General features: G+C 33.8%; 2 protein-coding genes across 3 annotated transcripts; both read right to left on the bottom strand.

Moving 5' to 3' along the window:
• Positions 1-597: 597 nt before the first annotated feature.
• On the bottom strand, positions 598-4,534 carry LOC101218946 (tRNA (guanine(26)-N(2))-dimethyltransferase). 2 transcript variants are annotated; one of them, XM_011656737.2, is made up of 7 exons: positions 3,881-4,534; positions 2,861-3,061; positions 2,664-2,763; positions 2,306-2,506; positions 2,141-2,203; positions 1,360-1,557; positions 598-1,069 (listed from the first exon to the last, which is right to left on the bottom strand). In XM_011656737.2, the coding sequence occupies exons 1-6, from the start codon at positions 4,510-4,512 to the stop codon at positions 1,432-1,434; spliced, it is 1,323 nt and encodes a 440-aa protein (XP_011655039.1). In that variant the 5' UTR covers positions 4,513-4,534; the 3' UTR covers positions 598-1,069; positions 1,360-1,431. The 2 variants fall into 2 exon arrangements, with proteins under 2 accessions (XP_011655039.1, XP_011655038.1); XM_011656736.2 differs by having other exon boundaries at positions 598-1,055.
• Positions 4,535-9,963: 5,429 nt separating this feature from the next.
• On the bottom strand, positions 9,964-19,101 carry GAL3 (alpha-galactosidase 3). The gene is given in 15 exon segments (NM_001305751.1): positions 9,964-10,426; positions 11,243-11,383; positions 11,641-11,699; positions 12,336-12,426; positions 15,340-15,422; positions 15,505-15,569; positions 15,996-16,079; positions 16,185-16,250; positions 16,335-16,393; positions 17,161-17,233; positions 17,356-17,459; positions 17,770-17,804; positions 17,904-17,960; positions 18,427-18,485; positions 18,759-19,101. Coding segments are annotated over 15 exon segments (1,293 nt in total). The 5' UTR covers positions 18,965-19,101; the 3' UTR covers positions 9,964-10,315.
• Positions 19,102-19,565: the final 464 nt, after the last annotated feature.

The following is a 19,565-nucleotide window of genomic DNA, read 5'->3' as shown; positions in this document are numbered from 1 at the left end:
TTTACGAGGTTATATCAAATTATGGTGTTAAAATTTGAAGTTTTATGAACTAAAAATTTATAAGTTAATCTTGTCTTTATTCCATCATTGAAATTACTTAACTTTGAACTATGCATATATTATATATTATTTATCCCCTTATAAATAATCTTTCACATTGTTAACTTCATATCAATCGCTAATTTCATCTTCTTATTTATATTATTTGCTTCTTTTGTCATATTTATCACAAGGAATGTTCATATTATATTTAAAAAATTTTATTACAATGATATTTAAAATTGTACATGTTAAATAAAAAAAATACATATAATCAATCACAATTACAAGCAAATGTATTGTTTATTTAAAAAAAAGGCAACTTTGCAATATTTCACAAATTCGAAGGGGTTGCCTCTCTCTAGATTTTGTAGCACATTTCTTTCCAATTGATCGATAAAATGTAATATTTTACAAAACATTCCTAAATTAGATGTGTCAACAGCCGATATTCTCTTTCGATATTTGATTAAGGTTTGCATTCTGTTTATGCATTTTAATGAACGAGATATTTCAAGAACTTACATTTTTATTCTTTTTTAAATTAAGAACTTATTATATTACAAACCAAAGAAGTTTGTTATATTAGAGTATAACATCATATGTTAAATTACAATTTGCTTTAGTACGACAATCACAGGAATAGGGATCAAATCTTGAACCTACAAGCTAAGGAGGCAGACTATGCCATTTATGATTGAGTTACTTTTTCTGTTGCACACAAAAATTGAGAATTTCATAATATATCCTACATATTAAGTTAGTCTTGTCAGCAATTTTCAACTAAAAATTGAGAAGGTAAATTTTACTATAGGCCTGCATTTTCTAGCTTGATATTTCATTTTGGCGCCTAAGATGAGAACATCATATCAAATCACATCACATCACATCATGGCTCTATAAGAAGTAAAGATAAAGAATTGTGGCTAACAAGTCTGGGCGGCAGCTTCTTTATCAAGTCCCGTGCTTGAGCTCCGCACAGCTTTCGTGAGTTCAACTGCTTCAGTGATCTCATCCTGGCTCATATAAACTAATTTACACTTAATATGCATGAATTTGATATAAACATTTTAGTTTTATCTACTTCTACAAAGCATCAACACAACACTTTACTTTAAATGACATGGCATGGTGTCTCTGTGACTCTGTCTTGTGTTTGTGTGTGCTCATTTCTTGTCTATCTTGACAGAATGCAACAGAAAGTTAAAGTTGTTCGAAATTTCTTGAGAGCTTTGGGCAAGGACATGGTTCTTTTGACCCACAATTATCTTCATCAATTTTCGAAATGAGATAACTAAAGAGAGATAGATGGATGCTTACATTGGTTTCATTTCGTTCTTGTCTGCGTATGAAGGGTTTAGTTTCCATGACCACAAACTATCGCTAAAACATTCATGTGACTTGATGCGCACCAAGACAATTTCGCTGCAGTTGAGCAATTCTGATGCACTCTGCCATAGGACAGTTAGTCTTGATTGCGTTTGAGGCAATATGAGACCTACTAGCAGCATATCCAGCCTGCCAACAACCAAAACCCTCAGAAAGAGAGAGAAAAGAGAGAACAGTTTTTCTTTTCACCCATCTACGATCCAAGCAAAAAAACATGCTAGTTTGGACAAATCGTCCATGTTCAACGCGTATTGGACACTTCCAAAACATGATGAACAAGTGTGATATACTTGTACCCACAAGACAAATAGACATGTGCTGGACAGTAGTTAAACAAATTGAGTATAAGTTTTTGCACTTGTTAGACACGTGTCAAAAATTTGTTAAAATAATAATAATAAATATTGAAACAAAACTATCCAAACTTATTTTTTCAAATAGATTATACACACAAAGCTTACAGACTTCAAATTGTATAAAAACGATATAGCTCAAAAACATATAAATTTTAGCAAAGCACATCCACGCCATGGCTATGTCCTACTCATAGAGAATAACCCATCATTGTTTTTTTGTCTTGTGTCTCATGTATACAACAATATTTCTTTATTTTCAAGCATTCAAGAGAATATCACGACAACAAAACCAGTTAAGCCGTGTGGAATAACATTCATCACACAATTTATCACATCTTAAGTACCAGTATTCTCACCTTGATCATCTCGCTCATCATGGTACTGAGGGGAGGTGAATTCACTTTTGCCCGACTTGCCACCTAAGCATAGAGAAGGGGGGCTTTGATAGATCACTTCTTGCATTATTGGATCAAAACAAGATAAAATATTAAATCACGAGAAGAACAAATAAAATTGGCCACCTCGTCCATTTTGATGTACCCTACTGGTAGTTTGGAGTCGCTCTCATCCACCATCTGCCTCAGAAGTTTCTCAAGATCCTTCCCCTGGCCATTGCCTATCCATTCCCATTGCTTGGCCAAGGTTAATATGTCTTCGATGTAGTCTGCACTGTGTAGAGGTCCAATCCAAAGAGGTCCCGAGACCACAAGTGACTCAGAAACCTAACAAGTCAAAAAACTTAATGTATCTCCGAACTTGTAAGATTGAATGTTGCAAGTAATTACACTAGAAATCAAGAACCTAAACGAATAAGAAACCACCAAATCCAAGCATATTCATTAATCATTTCAAGCAAAATCATAGTAGTCGTTATCTTACCCTTGAATCATTGCAAGGACAGCTCATCTGTCCAAGCTCACTCCATGAAAAAGCTTGTGAATTTCCACATTTTTCGCAATAGCTAACAAAACCATAATGCCTGATATTGAATAGTGAGAGCTTCGATCAATCACCATCAATGATCATACTAGATACATCCAACACTAGCAGACAACGCTAAACCCATCAACTATCACCTGTTTTTATGAATCCTCCCTCGATTGATTCGTAGCATGACTCTGAAAACAGGTCCATGGTACGAATAATACGAAAAGAGTGGAGTAGCATAGAAACCCAGTACAGAAGCTTCACGTGCAACCCCACCTATAAGCATCCGCAGACCAATTTCATTTGAAAATGGCATGGGACGCACATATGCTCCGTATGCAGCTAAAGATCTAGAGAGAAATGGAAAGAAAAAGAGAGAAACAAGAAAAAGGAGAAAAAAGAATTTTAATTACCACATCTTCATATAATTATCCACCTATATTCATATACTTAGCAACCATTTCACTTTTAGGCTTAAAACTTGGTACAAGTAAGGATGCAAGTCAAAACCAGAAACGATCAGAATGATTTGGAGAAAGTTTGTTATTTTTAGCAACCCTTATTCAATTTAAGCTGGTTTTGTCAATTTAGCTAGTTCAGTTCAGTTCAGTTTTTTAAAACATTCCGCTGAAAAGTCAGTTTAAAGTTTTTGTTTAACCAATCCGTCAGTTCCAAGTCTAATTGCTTAGTCCTAGAAACAAAGACTCACCAAGTAACTAACACTATTAATTGAGAGCTAACACCAAATTCAACTACTAAAAATCAAAACTAAAATAACTATATCTAATCTTTTTTATTAAATAATTGACCCAAAAAGTTTAAGCTGATAATTTGTGATAAATTTAATTATAACAATAGCACTCCACCACAGTTATCTCTTGAAAATTTATATAAAATTCCCAACAAAAGTGAAAAACAATATTAAGTGGGAAGGAGATGACATTAGTACATTACAGAGTTTAAACACATCAACTCTATACCATATCTAATCACTCAAAGACCCAAGAGCTTAAACTATTGAGTTATTGTTAAATTTAATTATAAACATTATCAATCCCTCAGCACCTCTATGCATAGATACAAAATATTACAATGATAAGATATTTCATATCAAGATTTTAATGAACCAGTTAAAGCAAATAACTAAAAGAGTAAGATTCTGCACTCACTGAGAAGGCCGATGTCCGCCGGAAGAGAAGCCATCCGTCGACGTAACATAGAGCAATCCATCCAATTTCAAAGCATTTATAGCGGGTCTCAGAAACGACGAATCACTTCCAAAGGAATCAACATCAATAAAATCAAAGAAATCCTTCTTCAAGTAAAACTCCGTCATTACCCTGTTCGCATCACAATTAGTAACCAACCACCGCCGATTGTCCCCAATATTTTCCGCAACTCTAGATAGATTCTTCACAATAACCCTCCGATTTTCATCATTAGCGTCATTCGCCAACACAAAATCAGCCTCGGACTCGACCAAGTACCGAAGCGATCGGATCCCACAACCGCACAATGCGTCGAGAACCCGAAGACGGCCCTTGGATTTCCGGTAAAGCGCGGCGGCGAGGACGCCCAAGTCGCGTCCGGTGGCGCTTTCATGACGGAAGAAGGTGTCTCCGATGTCGAAATCTAAGCCCCTTTCGGTGCGATTGTTTGAGAGACAATTGTTGAGGGGTATTTTGTTGGAGTGTGAAAATTGGAAGAGATGAATGGATGAAGAGGTGAGGAAATGGGAGTTTGTTTGTGGGATGTGAAGAAACGGTGAAGGAGATAGGGTTCTTGGCGCTACGGTTAACATGGCGGGAAATCGTTGGATTCTGCATTTTTTATGGACTTTATAGGTTTTTGTTTTTGTTTTCCTTTTCATATTTTTTAATTTATTTATTTATTTATATATTATATTTCTTCCGAAATTCCGTATTCCAAATGTGCTCCGTTTTCACAACAAGTTATCAACACGAAGCTCCGACTGCTTCCTCTGTCAAATGGAGGTCCTAACAGTATGTCGGTTTTTTTCCTACTTGTTATAATAAATATTATTTTTCATATTTAATATATATTAAATTTCTAATATAATTATAATATTTTATGAAAGCATTACCATGAAAGATCTTACAAAATTAGAATTTACGACTCTTCACAATAACGGTAGCAATTATTTGTTGTGGGTCTTGATGCTGCATTGCATCTAGACACCATTAATCTCAGAAATATAATTAAAGAAGGAAATGCAATGATCAGTCAAGCGAAAGCGAAAACCATGATTTTCCTTCCTCATCATATTCATGAGGATTTAAAGTCAGAATATTTATCAGTAAAAGATCCTTATACAATGTATAATAAATTGAAAGAAAGGTATGCTCATTTAAAATTAGTTATCTTTCTCAAGTTCGTTATGATTGTATACATTTGAGACTACACGATTTTAAATCAAAAAGTAATTACAATTCTGAATTATTCAGGCTTGGTTCAAAATTGTTGTTATGTGGAGAGAAAATTATTGATATGGATATGTTGGAAAAGATATTTTCTACTTTTCATATCTCGAATAGGCTCGTGCAACATTATCGAGAGAAAAGTTTTACAAAATATTCTAAACTCATTTCATGTCTTCTTGTTGTCGGACAAAATAACGAGTTGTTGATGAAAAATCACGAATCATGACCAACTGGAACAACACCATTCCCTAAAGCAAATGTTGTGAATTTTAATTGTGGACGAGGTCGTGGTTGTGGTCATGGTTGAAGAAGAGACCATGGAAGAGGAAGAAAAAATTATTATTTCCATGATGGTCGTTCTTATAATCTAAATTTCAAAAGAACCACAACAACGATGATCATAAAGGAAAAGCTCCACAAAAATTAAAAAAAGTGATGAAAAAATATGCTATCGGTGTGGAATGACTGGACAGTGGTCACGTGTTTGTCATACATTGAAACACTTAGTTGACATATATCAAGCTTCCCTAGGGAAGAAAAAAGGAAAAAAATGTAGAAGCCAATTGTGCCTTTCAAGATAATGATATATTCGATGTGACAGATTTATTTGAAACTCCTAAAGAGAAAATCGATACAATTGGTGAAACAACAAATGTTTTTTTTTTTTTTTTACTTTGAAAATATCTAGAATAATATTATTGTTTTGTTATCTTTCTCCGTATTTTATTTTAATTAATATACAAGTATATTCTACTTATTGTAATTATTTTCTTTTAAATGAAGAAATATGAATCATTTTCAATCGTTAGGTGATTCAGAAATGCAGACAGTGGAACTACACATACAATACTTACAACTAAAAATATTTTTCTAGACTGACAATGCTGGAAGCAAAAGTCAATACAATATTAGATTTTGCAAACCTGATTGAAGGGTTTGGAAAAGCAAATATTATTTTGCCTAAAAGAACAAAATTCACAATTAATAATGCATCGTTCTTTAATCAATCAAAGAGAAATCTATTGAGTCTTGTAGATATACGTTATAACGATTATCATATTGAGACTGATAGAAAGAATAAAATAAAATATCTTTATATTATATCTATGGTCTCCAATGAAAAATGTATATTAGAAAAGTTGCATGCTTTGTCTCTAGATTATATTATACTCGTATAAGAGTAATTGAAACATATGCAACAATGAACCTGAAGTTCATGAATCTAGACATATTTGCAATTTGACATAATCCATCGGGTCATCCAAGATCCATAATGATGAGAATAATTATTAAAAATTCACATGAACATCTATCAAAGAACCATAAGATTCTTCGATCTAATGAATTATCATGTGATACTTGCTTAAAAAAAAAAAAAAATTAGACCATCACCCGCTAAAGTGGAATCGAATCACCTACATTTTTTGAACGAATTCATGGTGATACTTGTGGACCAATTAACCCACCAAGTGGACTATTGAAGTATTTTATGGTCTTAATAGACGCATTAAGCAGATGGTTGCATGTTTGCTTATTATCAAGTCGAAATCTTGCATTTGCAAAATTACTTGCTCAAATAATTAAGTTAAGAGCATAATTTTCTAATTATACAATTAAGAATATTGGACTTGATAATGTTGGTGAATTTACATCCCGAACATTTGGTAGTTATTGTATGTCTATTGGGATAAGTGTTGAACAACTCATGTTCATACACAAAATAGTCTAACATAATCATTTATAAAACGTTTGCAATAGTTACTAGACCCTTGCTTATGAGATCTAAACTCCATACATCTGTATTTTGTATGGGGACATGTTATTTTGCATGTTGCGTCACTTATGCGTATTAGGCCCAAAAACTTATCACAAGTACTCGTCGTTACAATTAGCATATGACCATGAGCCAAATATTTTTCATTTGAATTTTTTTGAATATGTAGTATATATTCCAATTGCTCCACCATAACGTATTAAGATGGGTCCTCAAAGGAGGCTAAGTATATATGTTGGTTTTGATTCCCCATCAATTATTAAATATCTTGAACCCCTGACAAGTGATGTGTTTATTTGTGATTGTCATTTTAATGAGACAAAATTTCCAACATTAAGGGGAGGATTTAAGAAGTTGGAAAAATAAATTACTTGAAATGTATCATTATTGTCTCATTTAGATCCTTATACAGATCAATGTGAACTTGAAGTTAAAAAAATAATTCATTTACAAAATATAGCAAAGCAGTTACCAGATGCATTTGTAGATGCAAAGAAAGTAACTAAATCATATATAGCAGTTGCAAATGTCTCATCAAAGATTGATATCCCTATACAACATGTTGTCATTAATAAATCTAGAACACGCCAGAAGCATAGTAGTCCAGTTCATTCCAAAGATAAAAATCCTCGAAAAAGGAATCAAGTCAATAACTCGATTAAAGATGTGGATGTTCTAGAAGTAATCCAAAAATTAACTTTTGACAAAAATGTCGAAGAAGATAAAACAACCGAGGATAATAATGAGATCTTAATAAACTATGTCATGACAGGAAAAAAAGATGAAATCAAACTAAGGCAGTTGTTGACAACAATTTTGCATATAATCTTGCTCTTGATATTATATATGAAAACAAGGTTTATGAACCAAAATCTGTTAAAGAACGTCGATATAGAAAAGATTGATTTTTGTGGAAAGAAGCAATTGAGACATAATTAAATTCACTTTCCAAACGTTGGGTTTTTGGACCAGTAGTCCGAACACCAAAAAGTGTCAAACCTGTGGGATATAAATAGGTATTTGTGAGAAAAAAAAATGAAAATAATAAGATCACAAGATATAAAGCAAGATTAGTTGCACACGGTTCTTCACAAAGACCTGATATTGATTATGAGGAGACATATTCTTATGTGGTTAATACAACCACCTTAAGATTTGTAATCGACCTAACTGTGTATGAAAATCTAGACATGCATCTTATGAATGTAGTCACAACATATTTATATGGATCTCTTGATAATAATATTTATATGAAAGTCCCAAAATGATTTAAGATACCTGAAACATATAAATCAAGTTCCTAGGAACTATGTTCAATAAAGTTACATAGATGATTTTATGGATTGAAACAATTAGGATGAATGTGCTACAATCTCCTAAGTGAATATTTATTGAAAGAAGAATATCAAAGTAATCCAATACGTCCATGCATTTTTATAAAGAAATCATACTCAGGATTTGATATAATTGAAACTCATGAAGAACTTTCAAAGGCAATAGAATATCTTAAGAAAGAATTCTGTCAAGGGAGCTTGAATTTGTATATTTAAGTTGTGGAGATAATTTGATAATTGTAGCACAAACTTATGAATCTCAATTTCTTATCTGAGCAAAGAAGCTCCTCAGATGTAGGTTGTATTTGTTGAACTAGATTACCAAAGTCGTTTGTGTTATTTGTTGATTGTTTACTTTAGCTAGTTTTACCGCTAATATCTTTTGATATAGCTAAATGTTACTTTGATCAAATTAATTTTTCACATTTTTGAGACATTCGATGAGAGTCTTAACATTTGTTTTAAAATTCAAGATCTTATTACATAGTTTATCTATTCGGTAGTGGTAAAAATTGATTCCCCTCATAAACATTTTGAAACATGCATGGAAAACATTAGGGCGTGTGCCATTTCAAGTAAATTTCTATTTTTTTCTTTCAGCAATCCCATTTTGTCGACGAGTATATCCCACCAAGTAGACATAGATGAAAGATTCCTTTGGTCTTTAAAAAGTTTCACCAAAAAACCTTATTAAAGTATTCAATCCCATTATCAAAGTATAAAACATAAATTTTAGTTTGAAATTGGATTTCAATATTGTATTCATGTTTTAAAATATCTTTCTCCTCGTTTTTTTCAATCAAATAAACAAGTACGATTATCAATAGAGGTAACAAACCATCGTTTTCAACTGTGGGTTGTAATTTTAGAAAGACCTCAAACATCATATGGATTAAATAAAAAAGTTTTGAAGTCTTTTAAAGGTTTTGAAAAATATGTGGATAGATGACAGTTTGAGAAAATGAAACTTTCACAGCCAAAAGATGAACAGTCAACTCCCTTGAACAAATTTGAGAACAAATATTTTAAATAAGAAAAACTAGGATGTCTTAGTCTATGATGCCAAAGTGCAGTTTTTTCTTTAATGAAAAGAGAATTGATACTACAATGACCTTGCCCTGTTTTACAGCTAAAAGAACCTTCATCAAAGTAGTAAAGATCACAAGTATCCTAACACTCAGCAATCAATGTGTTTTACTAAATATAATATGATAATCAGAATATTTAAAGGGCTTGAAAACAGATAAAAGATTACAAGTTAATTTTAAAACATTAAGAACAAACTGTAAAGAGATATTGTTAGTCAATTTAATGGTTCATTTTTCTGCAATAAAAGAAAAACTTCTATCATCAATTTTAATTATCTCATTATAATATAATGAGGAATATAAATTGAAGAAAGAAGAAGAATAGGCAATATGATGGAACTATGGTAGTGAACAAAACTGAAATTAATTTTAACAAAAAAGACAACTCTCTGTGGGTTTAAACTATGAAAAATGTTCAATTGAAGAGGAAATATGACAAACAATAAAATCATTATTTTTAATTAATATGTTATGTACAAACTTAGGCCTTCTTGTATGGGAAAAGGACCTCTTACAATTGTAGAAACCAATACATACAATAAATGAATATTTTATTTTCCTAAATGACTTAAGAAAAGGCTCAATAGGATTAGTAAGTTATAAAAACATATTTAAAACACCAGAAAAATAACATTGAACACAAAAACAAATACTTTACAAGTGATCTTTTGTCATCCAAGGCACAGCAACTGAAATCCCTTTACCCTGTTTTTCATTTCAGTACTTAATTCAAACACATAGTTTAGTACTTTCACAAACATTGTTTAGTGCTTTTACAAAGTTGAACCATCAGAAACCATACAACTTGCACAAAATAGCTACAATGCGCCAAATGGGGCGAGCCAATTATTGATTTATTAACTTCTTCAGTCTGATGGATCAACTATCACCAATGATACTTGAAATAGGAGGATCACTTGTGAGTTTGCTATCCTTTCCAGCTTTGAAGCAGTTGAGGATGGATAATTTACATTTCAGCACGGAACGTGGCTACAGGTGTGAATACGAACATTTTGCAGTCATGAGGGTCGACTTCTGCTCCAAATGATGACATTGCATCTCCTGCAACATCTTCGTGCTGCAAAAATCAAGTTACTGAGTTAGTTCACAAAATAGGTTAGGTGGTAAAAAAAACAAATTGAAAGACGTGTAGATAGGTTAGCTACTTGTTGGAGAAGTTGAGAGTTCCACGTTGAAAAAACCAAGGAGACTCATACTCCATATAAGATAGATAGGCTACTCCTCTCATTGCCAATTGGTTTTGAGATGGAACCTCGTACTATCAAATTTAACACTACTATCCGTATGATTATGAGCTCATTGCAACTAAAATGAAGGCATCAAATGACCCAACCATTGAATCTCCTCGCCTACCTAACGAAAAGAAACTAGAGAAGAACATGGCCAGATTATTAAGTTGGGTTTTGTCAGACGCCAGTTGCTCTATCACGTGTCCATTGTACACGCTTCTACTACTCCTATGTAACACTCCTAGTTAGGGAGATATTAGGATTATTTTATGGTCATTAGTAAGGGACATGTTAGTAGCTAGCTAGTGAGTTTGTTAGGGTCTTATGGTAATAAATAGTCAGTCAATTGAACAAAGTGCGAATCAATTTGGTAGGAATTTCCTATGTGTGACTTTGGAATTTGGAAGAGCGTAGCTTCCTCAAAAGCTATGAAACTGTAATTTCTTCATTGATATTGCACTATATGTTTCTGTCTTTCAATATATTTGTGTTCTTGGTTGTTCTTGAGTTTTCTTGTTAGGTAATAACCTAACATCCTACTTGTAAATCCATCAAAAGTAAAGAGTGTCCGTGTATAATCTCAACATAAAAAATTCAGTGATCACTTGTAGGAAAATTCTTTCTCAAGTGATTAGATCCCTTACCAGCCACAAGTCTCTTACTGAGACGCTGGTGTTAGGTTTAAGCCCAAGTGCGTTCCAATCCGTGGTGATTGTTGATGCAACCGAGCATCGATTCCAAAGAACAACAGCCAAGCGGCTTCCAGATAGAGGACCTGCCCAAACCTGTAGGACAACTCTTTAAATTCTGAAATATTTACACCTAACTCAGCTAACTGAACTGGTTAGTTAATAATGTACAAACCATAACAGTAACAAAACTCAAATAGTTCAAATTTGCCTTCTCAGTTTTCATTTGAACACTGACAGCACGTTTGTAAGGTAAAGATATTTCCAGTTATTGACTTGACATTATTCGACATCAAATATAAGTAAATATTGCCATATTTATGGGTTATAAGATGATGCAAAAACTGGAATACCTGAAGACAACCATCCTTTCCAAAAACTTTAACCTTCCTTCCCTGGACCCCAAGAGGATCTGCATAAAATAAGTTTTAATACATTATGTCCACTCTCCATAGACAAATAATTAAGGCCCCATTTGGTAACCATTTGAAGTTTAGTTTTAACTATGGATTGCTTTGTTTTGTTATCTATTTATTAGAGATATTTTTTAAAAAAATCTAAACCAAGTTTTGAAATCTAAAAAAAGTAGTATTTAAAACACTGAATTATACTTGAATGAAAATCGTGGTAAAGAAAGCATGAGAAAACATGCTCATTTTTAAAAAACTAAAAGGCAATTGTTATCGAGATAGTTTAAGTTAAAACATTCTAGGTTATCTCAGTGATCAATTTTAAGTTTTGGAAACAATTAATCATGGACCATGTATACGAGAGAAAATATCACTGCTATCAATGTTGAGAATAGATCAATTAATTGGATCAACAGTTTTATTGGTGGATATTCTCATTTTTATTTAAATAACTTTTAATATGATTAAACCAACTTTTATGGCAATGAGAGGAAAGAATACACAAAGGCAATACAAAGAAGAAAACGAAACCACAAAGGCCGAAACTACAAGAAAAACTACAAAGATAACAAACTACGAAAAGACAGCTTCAGCTCAAGACAATGAGATATGAAAGAAGGATTAAAGATAAGCCTCACCTTGGTTTACTGCAATCACCTCCTTATTCATAAGAATTTCTGAAGTTTCTTTGGTCATGTTTCGAACATCGCAACCGATCAAAAGAGGCGACTGCACATTGACGCCAAAAATTTGAGATATTAAAGGACGAAAAACTGGTTGAAGATTTTGTTTGTACATAACCAGCCTTAATTCCAGTTTTCTTACAGGCAGCAAATTATTTCCCACTCACTTGTAAGCAGAATATAAAAAGGAAAAACAAATTAGATCAGTTGGTAAACATGTACAAAGTGTGACAAGGGTCCGAACCAACAAAGTTTGAAAATTGTTAAACATACACATAGAAACACACACAGCAGAATGATGTCAAAGGACCAAATATCTTTGTATTTATAGTTCCACATAACAAGATGCTGGATTCTGTTAGAACACCACTTTCTAACAAGAATCAAAATCTGAAATATATTGAGAATTAATGAAGAACTACAATATGATCCAAGTTTATGGTACTTGAAACACCCTCTCTTGAGAATACTACTCAAGACCTAACTACTCAACAACCTCCTAGTCCTCCTTCTTCACTCACCAATTTCTTATTTATAACCACTACTACTACTAGTAACTGCCTAAATATCTAAGTACCCTTATACCCCTAATCCTATACTAATCTAGGTATCTAACATTATCCTGCACTTCAAAACACCTTGTCCTCAAGGTGTATTTAAAAACATGGTCACAAAATTGGCCATTTTTTTTTAATTTACTAACCATCCCCATCATTCTGCTCTTCAATGTTGAAAAATAAATTCTCCCCTTAAGCTTTGAAAAACTCTGGGCTCCAATAAGGTCCATTGAATTCAGGCCATAGTCCAGAATCATCTTCCTTCCGCCCACAAGGCAGCCCAATGTTCTTGAATTTTCCTTTTTCCAAACACGTTGTCATGGTTAACTCATTACATATCACCAACACCAAGTGTTTAATTTTCAACCTCTTCTTCTCTAGAAGGCTAGGTCTATAATCAAATTGTTGTGCCAAACGCCAGTTATCTTGGGCCAGCACACCTTTACCCTCCTTAAAAACAGCCATGGGCTTCCAGGACCCACCTCCAGACACGTTTTTCTTCTCTCCCATTTTTGGAACTCACCACCCACTTCACCTACAAAATGATAGGCCTCTAATGTTTTATTTAGAATACGTTGAAGCCCATTTGAACTAGTGAAACCCAAGATAAATTGTTTCGTTTACCCTAACCCACTTTCCTACCAATTTCTGCCACGTCATTGACACCATTTCATGACATTTCACATAGGCAGCAACTTCTTCCTCTACACACATTTCACCCCTATTCCAAACCACCTTCTCGGGCCACCGTAGATCGGCTTTTCTCGCTATTAACAACGATGCCAAGCGCCGTAACTCGGCCTTGATTGCCATAATCAATGCTTCCACTTTCATTGACTTCCCCTTTAACTCCTTCCGGTGCAGTTTGCAACAATTCGATTTGCGTACTCTTTGCCCCAATCCTTGAACTGCCAGCGTCTTCTTTCTCCATTGCAACCAGCCATTTTCTGCTTCTTTGAGCAGCAACCTTTTCTTCACTCGAGCCTCCATTTCAGGCCTCACAGGCAATCCTCACTGACCTTCCTCTATAGTTTCTTCTTGGTCCCTCTTCGCCATCCTCTTCACCTTCTCTGTAGTTGCAACCACGTTTTCCTCAAGATATTATCTTCGACCATGCTAGTTTTTGTTGTTCTCTCTTCCTCTTGTTTTGACATATCTTCGATGGTATTAGATATTTCTTTATAAATTTCTTCCTCCACCCACACCTGGTTTTCTTTTTCATCATGCGAACATGCTCATCTCTTTGCCCCTCCAGTTTCAATAAGATCTCGATCTCTCTTCAGCTACCTATGCTCTCCTTTGTCCATATTTTTCTCCTTCCTCGATTATTCTCCAGATTCACCAACTTCTCTTGAAATCCGTCAATTTATGGACCTGAAAATACCAATCTGCTCCAAACAGCCACGAATTTGTATCAGTGCCACTAAACATAGGCATCTCGACCTTCTTAAACTTACTATGACCATTCGAGTTCTTGTCTCCTTCGACTTTATTCATTTTTCCGTCGATCTCGATTCTTTTCATCGTTGCTCCTCCACCTTCAACAATACGCATTTGCTGTCAAAGCATGTCCAATTGTTTCTGGGCTATTCCTAGAGAGGAAATTTGTACATGAGTTCCATCCGTTTGAGTTCCATCAAGTGTCAAGCCGTCTAGGGTTTCATTAATATCCCACTCTGATACCATATTGAAAAATAAAAACGAAGAAAGAACAGAAGAACTAAGTGGAAACCCCAGTACAAGAAGAAAACCACAATATATGTTTCTTATTATTTTTTGATAATCATAAAGGTATAAAAAGGAAAAAAATGTATAGGCAACACAAGCCTAATTAAAAGAAAAACAAATAGGACAAAGTAAATCATAACTACGCACAGTCTTTCATCGAGGCCTAAGCCCACTATTTCTAACCATATTAATTATCTTAACCTTTCAATTTCCCTAACTACCTTATCTGTCACTCTAAACCAGAGCATGTATTAGTTTTCTTGGCTTCGCTATTATTTTCATTGTCTAGATCTCTTGTACATTGAGTTTATTAATAATAAAGAAGTTTGTCTCCTTTTTTATAAAAACAGAGCATGTATTAGTATAATCATCTACTGAATTATACGCTGATAAGTTACCTGATTGACATAGAATTCTATACAACTTATCATTTACGTATGTGCCTTCAAGTCTTTTTTTTTTTTTAATGTAGTTTCTCCCCAATGAGGAATGAGACTTGAGAGAATAAGGCGTTTAAAACTAAAAAGAAAACAAGCTTAGGATGGTCAATGAATTGGCATTTCTACATGAATGTGCATATGTAGGGCTGTCAAAAAAATAACTCAGTAGAGGTAGATTAACTGTATTGGACTTTTTCATACAGTGAAATTATAAAGAGAAAGGGATGGAGAAACCTTCATCAGAGCCCATATGCTAAAATGAGCACGATATTCCTGATAAGTCATGCCTCCATTACCAACTTCCAACATATCTGGATCTGTCCATGAAAGGTTAAAATAAATAACAAGCCTCATAACAAACAGAGAAATCAACACCTTTGCATAAAATCATATTCCTACCATTCCAGCCACCAGGTCCGGCATAGGCTGCCCACTTATTGTTGAGATCTGCAAGAGTAGTCATGCTTGAACAAGAAAAGAAAACACAAAATAAAATACCTATCAGCATAATAATAGATAAGAATTAGCATTAGCACTACCTGAAAAGGAAAGGGATGAAAGATATGGTAGCGGTATGGATTTCAAAGCATGTCACAAAGATTTAGCATTAAAACCAACAATTAATTTTTTAAGAATTTAAATCAATACAAAGGAAAACTGTCTTAATTCTAAGTTTCATAAAAAAAGTGGAAACGCAAATCTATGCAGGCAAAGTGATAAAACTAAAAATAACTTCCAATTTTTTCTAACCAGTTCAAAAGATTTTCTGCTCAGAAGTTCGAGCAATGCGCTAAAATATGGTGTCAACAGAGAATGACTTGAGGCAAATTACAGAAGATTAAAAATCTCCAGTAGAGAAGAATGATTGATGGGAAGGCCTAAAACCTGACCTTGCCCATGTATCATTAATGTCGTCTGTCGTACGCCAACTGTTTCCAACCTTGCCGGCCCATAATGCTGGATCATCAACTCCCCTGGCAGCAGCAAAATCATAGCCCAATAAATTCAAAGACGATAAGGAAAAAAAATTACAAAGAAAGTTTAAAAATCAGCAAAGATGTTTAGAAGAACAAGAGTACCATTCACAAAGTGAATAGAAAATACTCCGCCCAGTTGCATTTAGTGCATCACGCATAGGTGGGTATCTGTAAGTCACAAGTTAATTTCAGAACAGTAAGAAACTTCCAATTTACAATCAAATAAACTATTGAGTTTACTGAGGTACAAACCGCTTTATTGGTTTAATTCCTAGATTGAAACAGTTATCATACTTCAGATAATCAACCCCCTAGTAGAAAAAAAAATATGGAAACAAATGGTAAATCAGATGGAATAAAATGAACTTAAAAACTGAAGTGATAGTAGAATTCTATGGACAGCTTAGAATTCCAAAACAAATGAATGTTTATTCATTAAACAAAAGTGCTTGAATGTCGATCTATAACCTACATATTCTGCCTTGAGGAAGCACCCTCCAATAAGTCATTCAAAAAAGAAAAAAGCGTACATTCCATAGGCCAATGAGTTATGAAGAAATAAGGTGGAATGAGCCAATCAAATTCCATCTTGGAGGGAGAAAAGATGTCCAGCCCTCGGAAAGGTAGGAATATGACTACAAGGGAGGATTAAAAATTGTTCAGAACAAAAACATCGCCAAAATTCTTTGCCGACTGAGGATGATGGGGCCAGAGAAAAAGGATCATAAAACACATGTCTGTAGATTACTTTTCTTTTTTTTTTCTTCTTTTCTTTTTTTCCCTTTTGATAACCTTGAGTGTCTAGACAAGCTTATGCACACATTTGATAATCTCACTACACAATTTTTCAAACCCTGAAATTTGGTCAGTACAAAACTGGTATGACTTTAATGTCTTGGGTAGATAGCCACCATGGTTTGAAGTTTTGAACTCACTTTCTCAAAGCCATCCTTTTACTTTTTCTATACTTGCTCCAAGAACCACTAAGCAAACCCATATGTAAACTATACATACTGCTTCTTAGGAAAAGTATTGAATACACCATTCCATTATCAAAAGTTAAATTACAATTACTCACCCAAGAAGCAAACAACTGTGCATCATCATTTTCATGGTAAAGTGACCCAGCTCGAACTTGACAAGTGAAAAGACTGTCAAATGTGAGAATCAAAATAAAAGTTATCAGCATGCCTTTCTATAAAGTAATATACGAGAAGAGTGAGATAAAATTTAACTCTTAAGCTTTAGAAGTTAAATTGACATTTCTTCCTACCCAGCATCAGAATATATTCCAAGCTTCAAGTCTTTACTATGAACATAATCAGCAAGAGGTTTAATTCCTGACGGGAAACCCTTGGGATCAGGAACCAGTTGATCCTGCATACAAGGATGGGAGCCTTAACAAGGAACTTAGTACAATGTCACCAAAAAGCCCTATTCCATGGTTTATCATGTAGAATTCTTTTCTTCTAAGATATTGCTGGTAGTTTCTATGATAGCATCAATAAGTTTGAATAGTTTGTCACTTCACATTCATAATTTACACAATGGGCCTCAAGAAAGTTCGCAGGCAGAGTAGGATAAATATTAAATTGGAGAATTACAACTCCATCCAATGTTTTTTGTTAAAACAATCTTCAAACATTGAACAGTCAAATCTTCTTCCACAAAATGGAATTGGAATAACCTTTGAGTCTCTCTTTTGAGTGTTCCAGCAATCATCTGCAGTTATTTAAACTATAGTAAATACTAAATTAAAACAAAACTAAATTAAAACAAAACATATAGAAAAGTTGGAACTTCAAACTGCAGGAAATGTACCTATGTTGACGTACACATAACCTAACTCAGCCAAACCCGTAGAAACGAGTGCATCCGCTGTCAAAACCAATTTCCAAATAATGTTGAAACAGAAGCAAGAAAGAGAAATACCATTATTATTGAGGAGTAACTGACACACAACTCAACCATTGCAAAGTGATGATTTTCATATATGAACTAAAGAACTCAATGTATCGCAGCTTGTATGCACAATAACCCGATGAATTAACATAAGTCATAAACTTCACAAATAAATTAATTTCATCAGGATAAACCGACAATCTTAAGAAGGAAAGCAGTGGAACATTAACTCAAAGAACACTTCTCATCCTCTAAGAAAACTTCAGTTTATATTCAGTCTTCCATTTCAAACAGAAAATATTGCTTTTAAAAGCAGATTAACCTGCAAAGTGTAACCATTAAACTTAAAGATGTACTATGCATAAGAAGCTTTTCACTGCCACTTTTTCAAATCAGCCAATACACAGAATATGAGGGAAAGAAAGCAAGGAAGAAGGATTACCAGTTTCCTTGATTAGAGTTTCATTAATATCACAGGCGAAAAAATTCCAGCTATTCCATCTGAAAGGACACATAAAAACAATCATAATCTTCAAAACAAACCCGAAAACCACTGATCATTGAAAACATAAAGGCCATAAACAGTTTGGCAAAGCCAGCAAACAAAACTCGATATTCCCAATCGTCAAAAAATTGTAAAGTTTCTACTAGTTCTTCCCATATAAAACTCCAAATGGACTCAAAATTAGAAATGAACTATAACCCAGTTGTTCAAAAGATGAGGAAAATCATAGGAGACTTAGAAAATTGAGAGGTATGGAAAAAGAAGAATACCCCATCTGAGGCGTTCGAGCCAACCCATTTTGAAGCTGCAGTATGCCGTACTTGGAGGTATCAAAAATCCGATGAAATGATGACTTGAAAATCGATTTATCGTAACCATTCAATAGTGACACTCTTCTTTCTGCAATCGCCACATATGCCGCCGAGAGTAACAAAATCAGTAAAAACACTGATCCAAACCTTATCCTGTTCGCCATTAATGGATGCTCCGACCTCCTTCCTTTCGAAAGAGGGGGAAAGAACTGAGACAGATGATTTAAGTAAAGGGTCAGATTATCATCAATCAATCAACTTTATCCCTTTGATTAAATTGAAAATTGGGTCAGCTTCTTGCTGGGAGTACTCAAAAAATTAAGTAACAAGAAGATTCTTGTTGACCCACAAAAGAGAATGGCATCAAATCTTTTTTCTGGAAAATTCTTCTGTCAATATTTGTAATTTGTCTCCCTTTTGAATCGTTATCATGGACAAGTGTAATGTAGTAGAAATTTTCGGTAAGGAAAGTCAGATTACAAGTGAAGTTATTTGTAACTTAGCCTAGATTTTATTGTTAAATTAATCTTAAGCATGTTCCTCACGTTTCTATTTTCTTGGATTTTTTTTTCCTGTTTTGTCTAATTATGAGAAGATGATGAGGAGTATCTCTATTTTGATGAAAGATTGTTCAGGCAGATAAGAACAAAGTTGTATCTTCCCAAATACAAAATACAATGTCTATCATTACCTTCTTCCTTCAATGTTCCAACTTTAACTTTATATCTCAAATTTGTAAAAACATAAACGAAGTCTTCACTTAAT

This window comes from Cucumis sativus, chromosome 5 (genome assembly GCF_000004075.3).
Source record: "Cucumis sativus cultivar 9930 chromosome 5, Cucumber_9930_V3, whole genome shotgun sequence".
Taxonomy (NCBI): Eukaryota; Viridiplantae; Streptophyta; class Magnoliopsida; order Cucurbitales; family Cucurbitaceae; genus Cucumis; species Cucumis sativus.
The sequence above is the reverse complement of the archived record's forward strand: the minus strand, read 5'-3'. Positions and strand labels throughout refer to the sequence as shown.

Coding starts and splice junctions, on each gene's coding strand:
- LOC101218946 (XM_011656737.2), bottom strand. CDS start 4,512: ATGTTAACCGTAGCGCCAAGAACCCTATCTCCTTCACCGTTTCTTCAC. Junction 2,507..2,663: donor GTCCTTGCAATGATTCAAGG/GTAAGATAACGA, acceptor TTGACTTGTTAG/GTTTCTGAGTCACTTGTGGT. Junction 1,558..2,140: donor TGATGAGCGAGATGATCAAG/GTGAGAATACTG, acceptor GGTTGTTGGCAG/GCTGGATATGCTGCTAGTAG.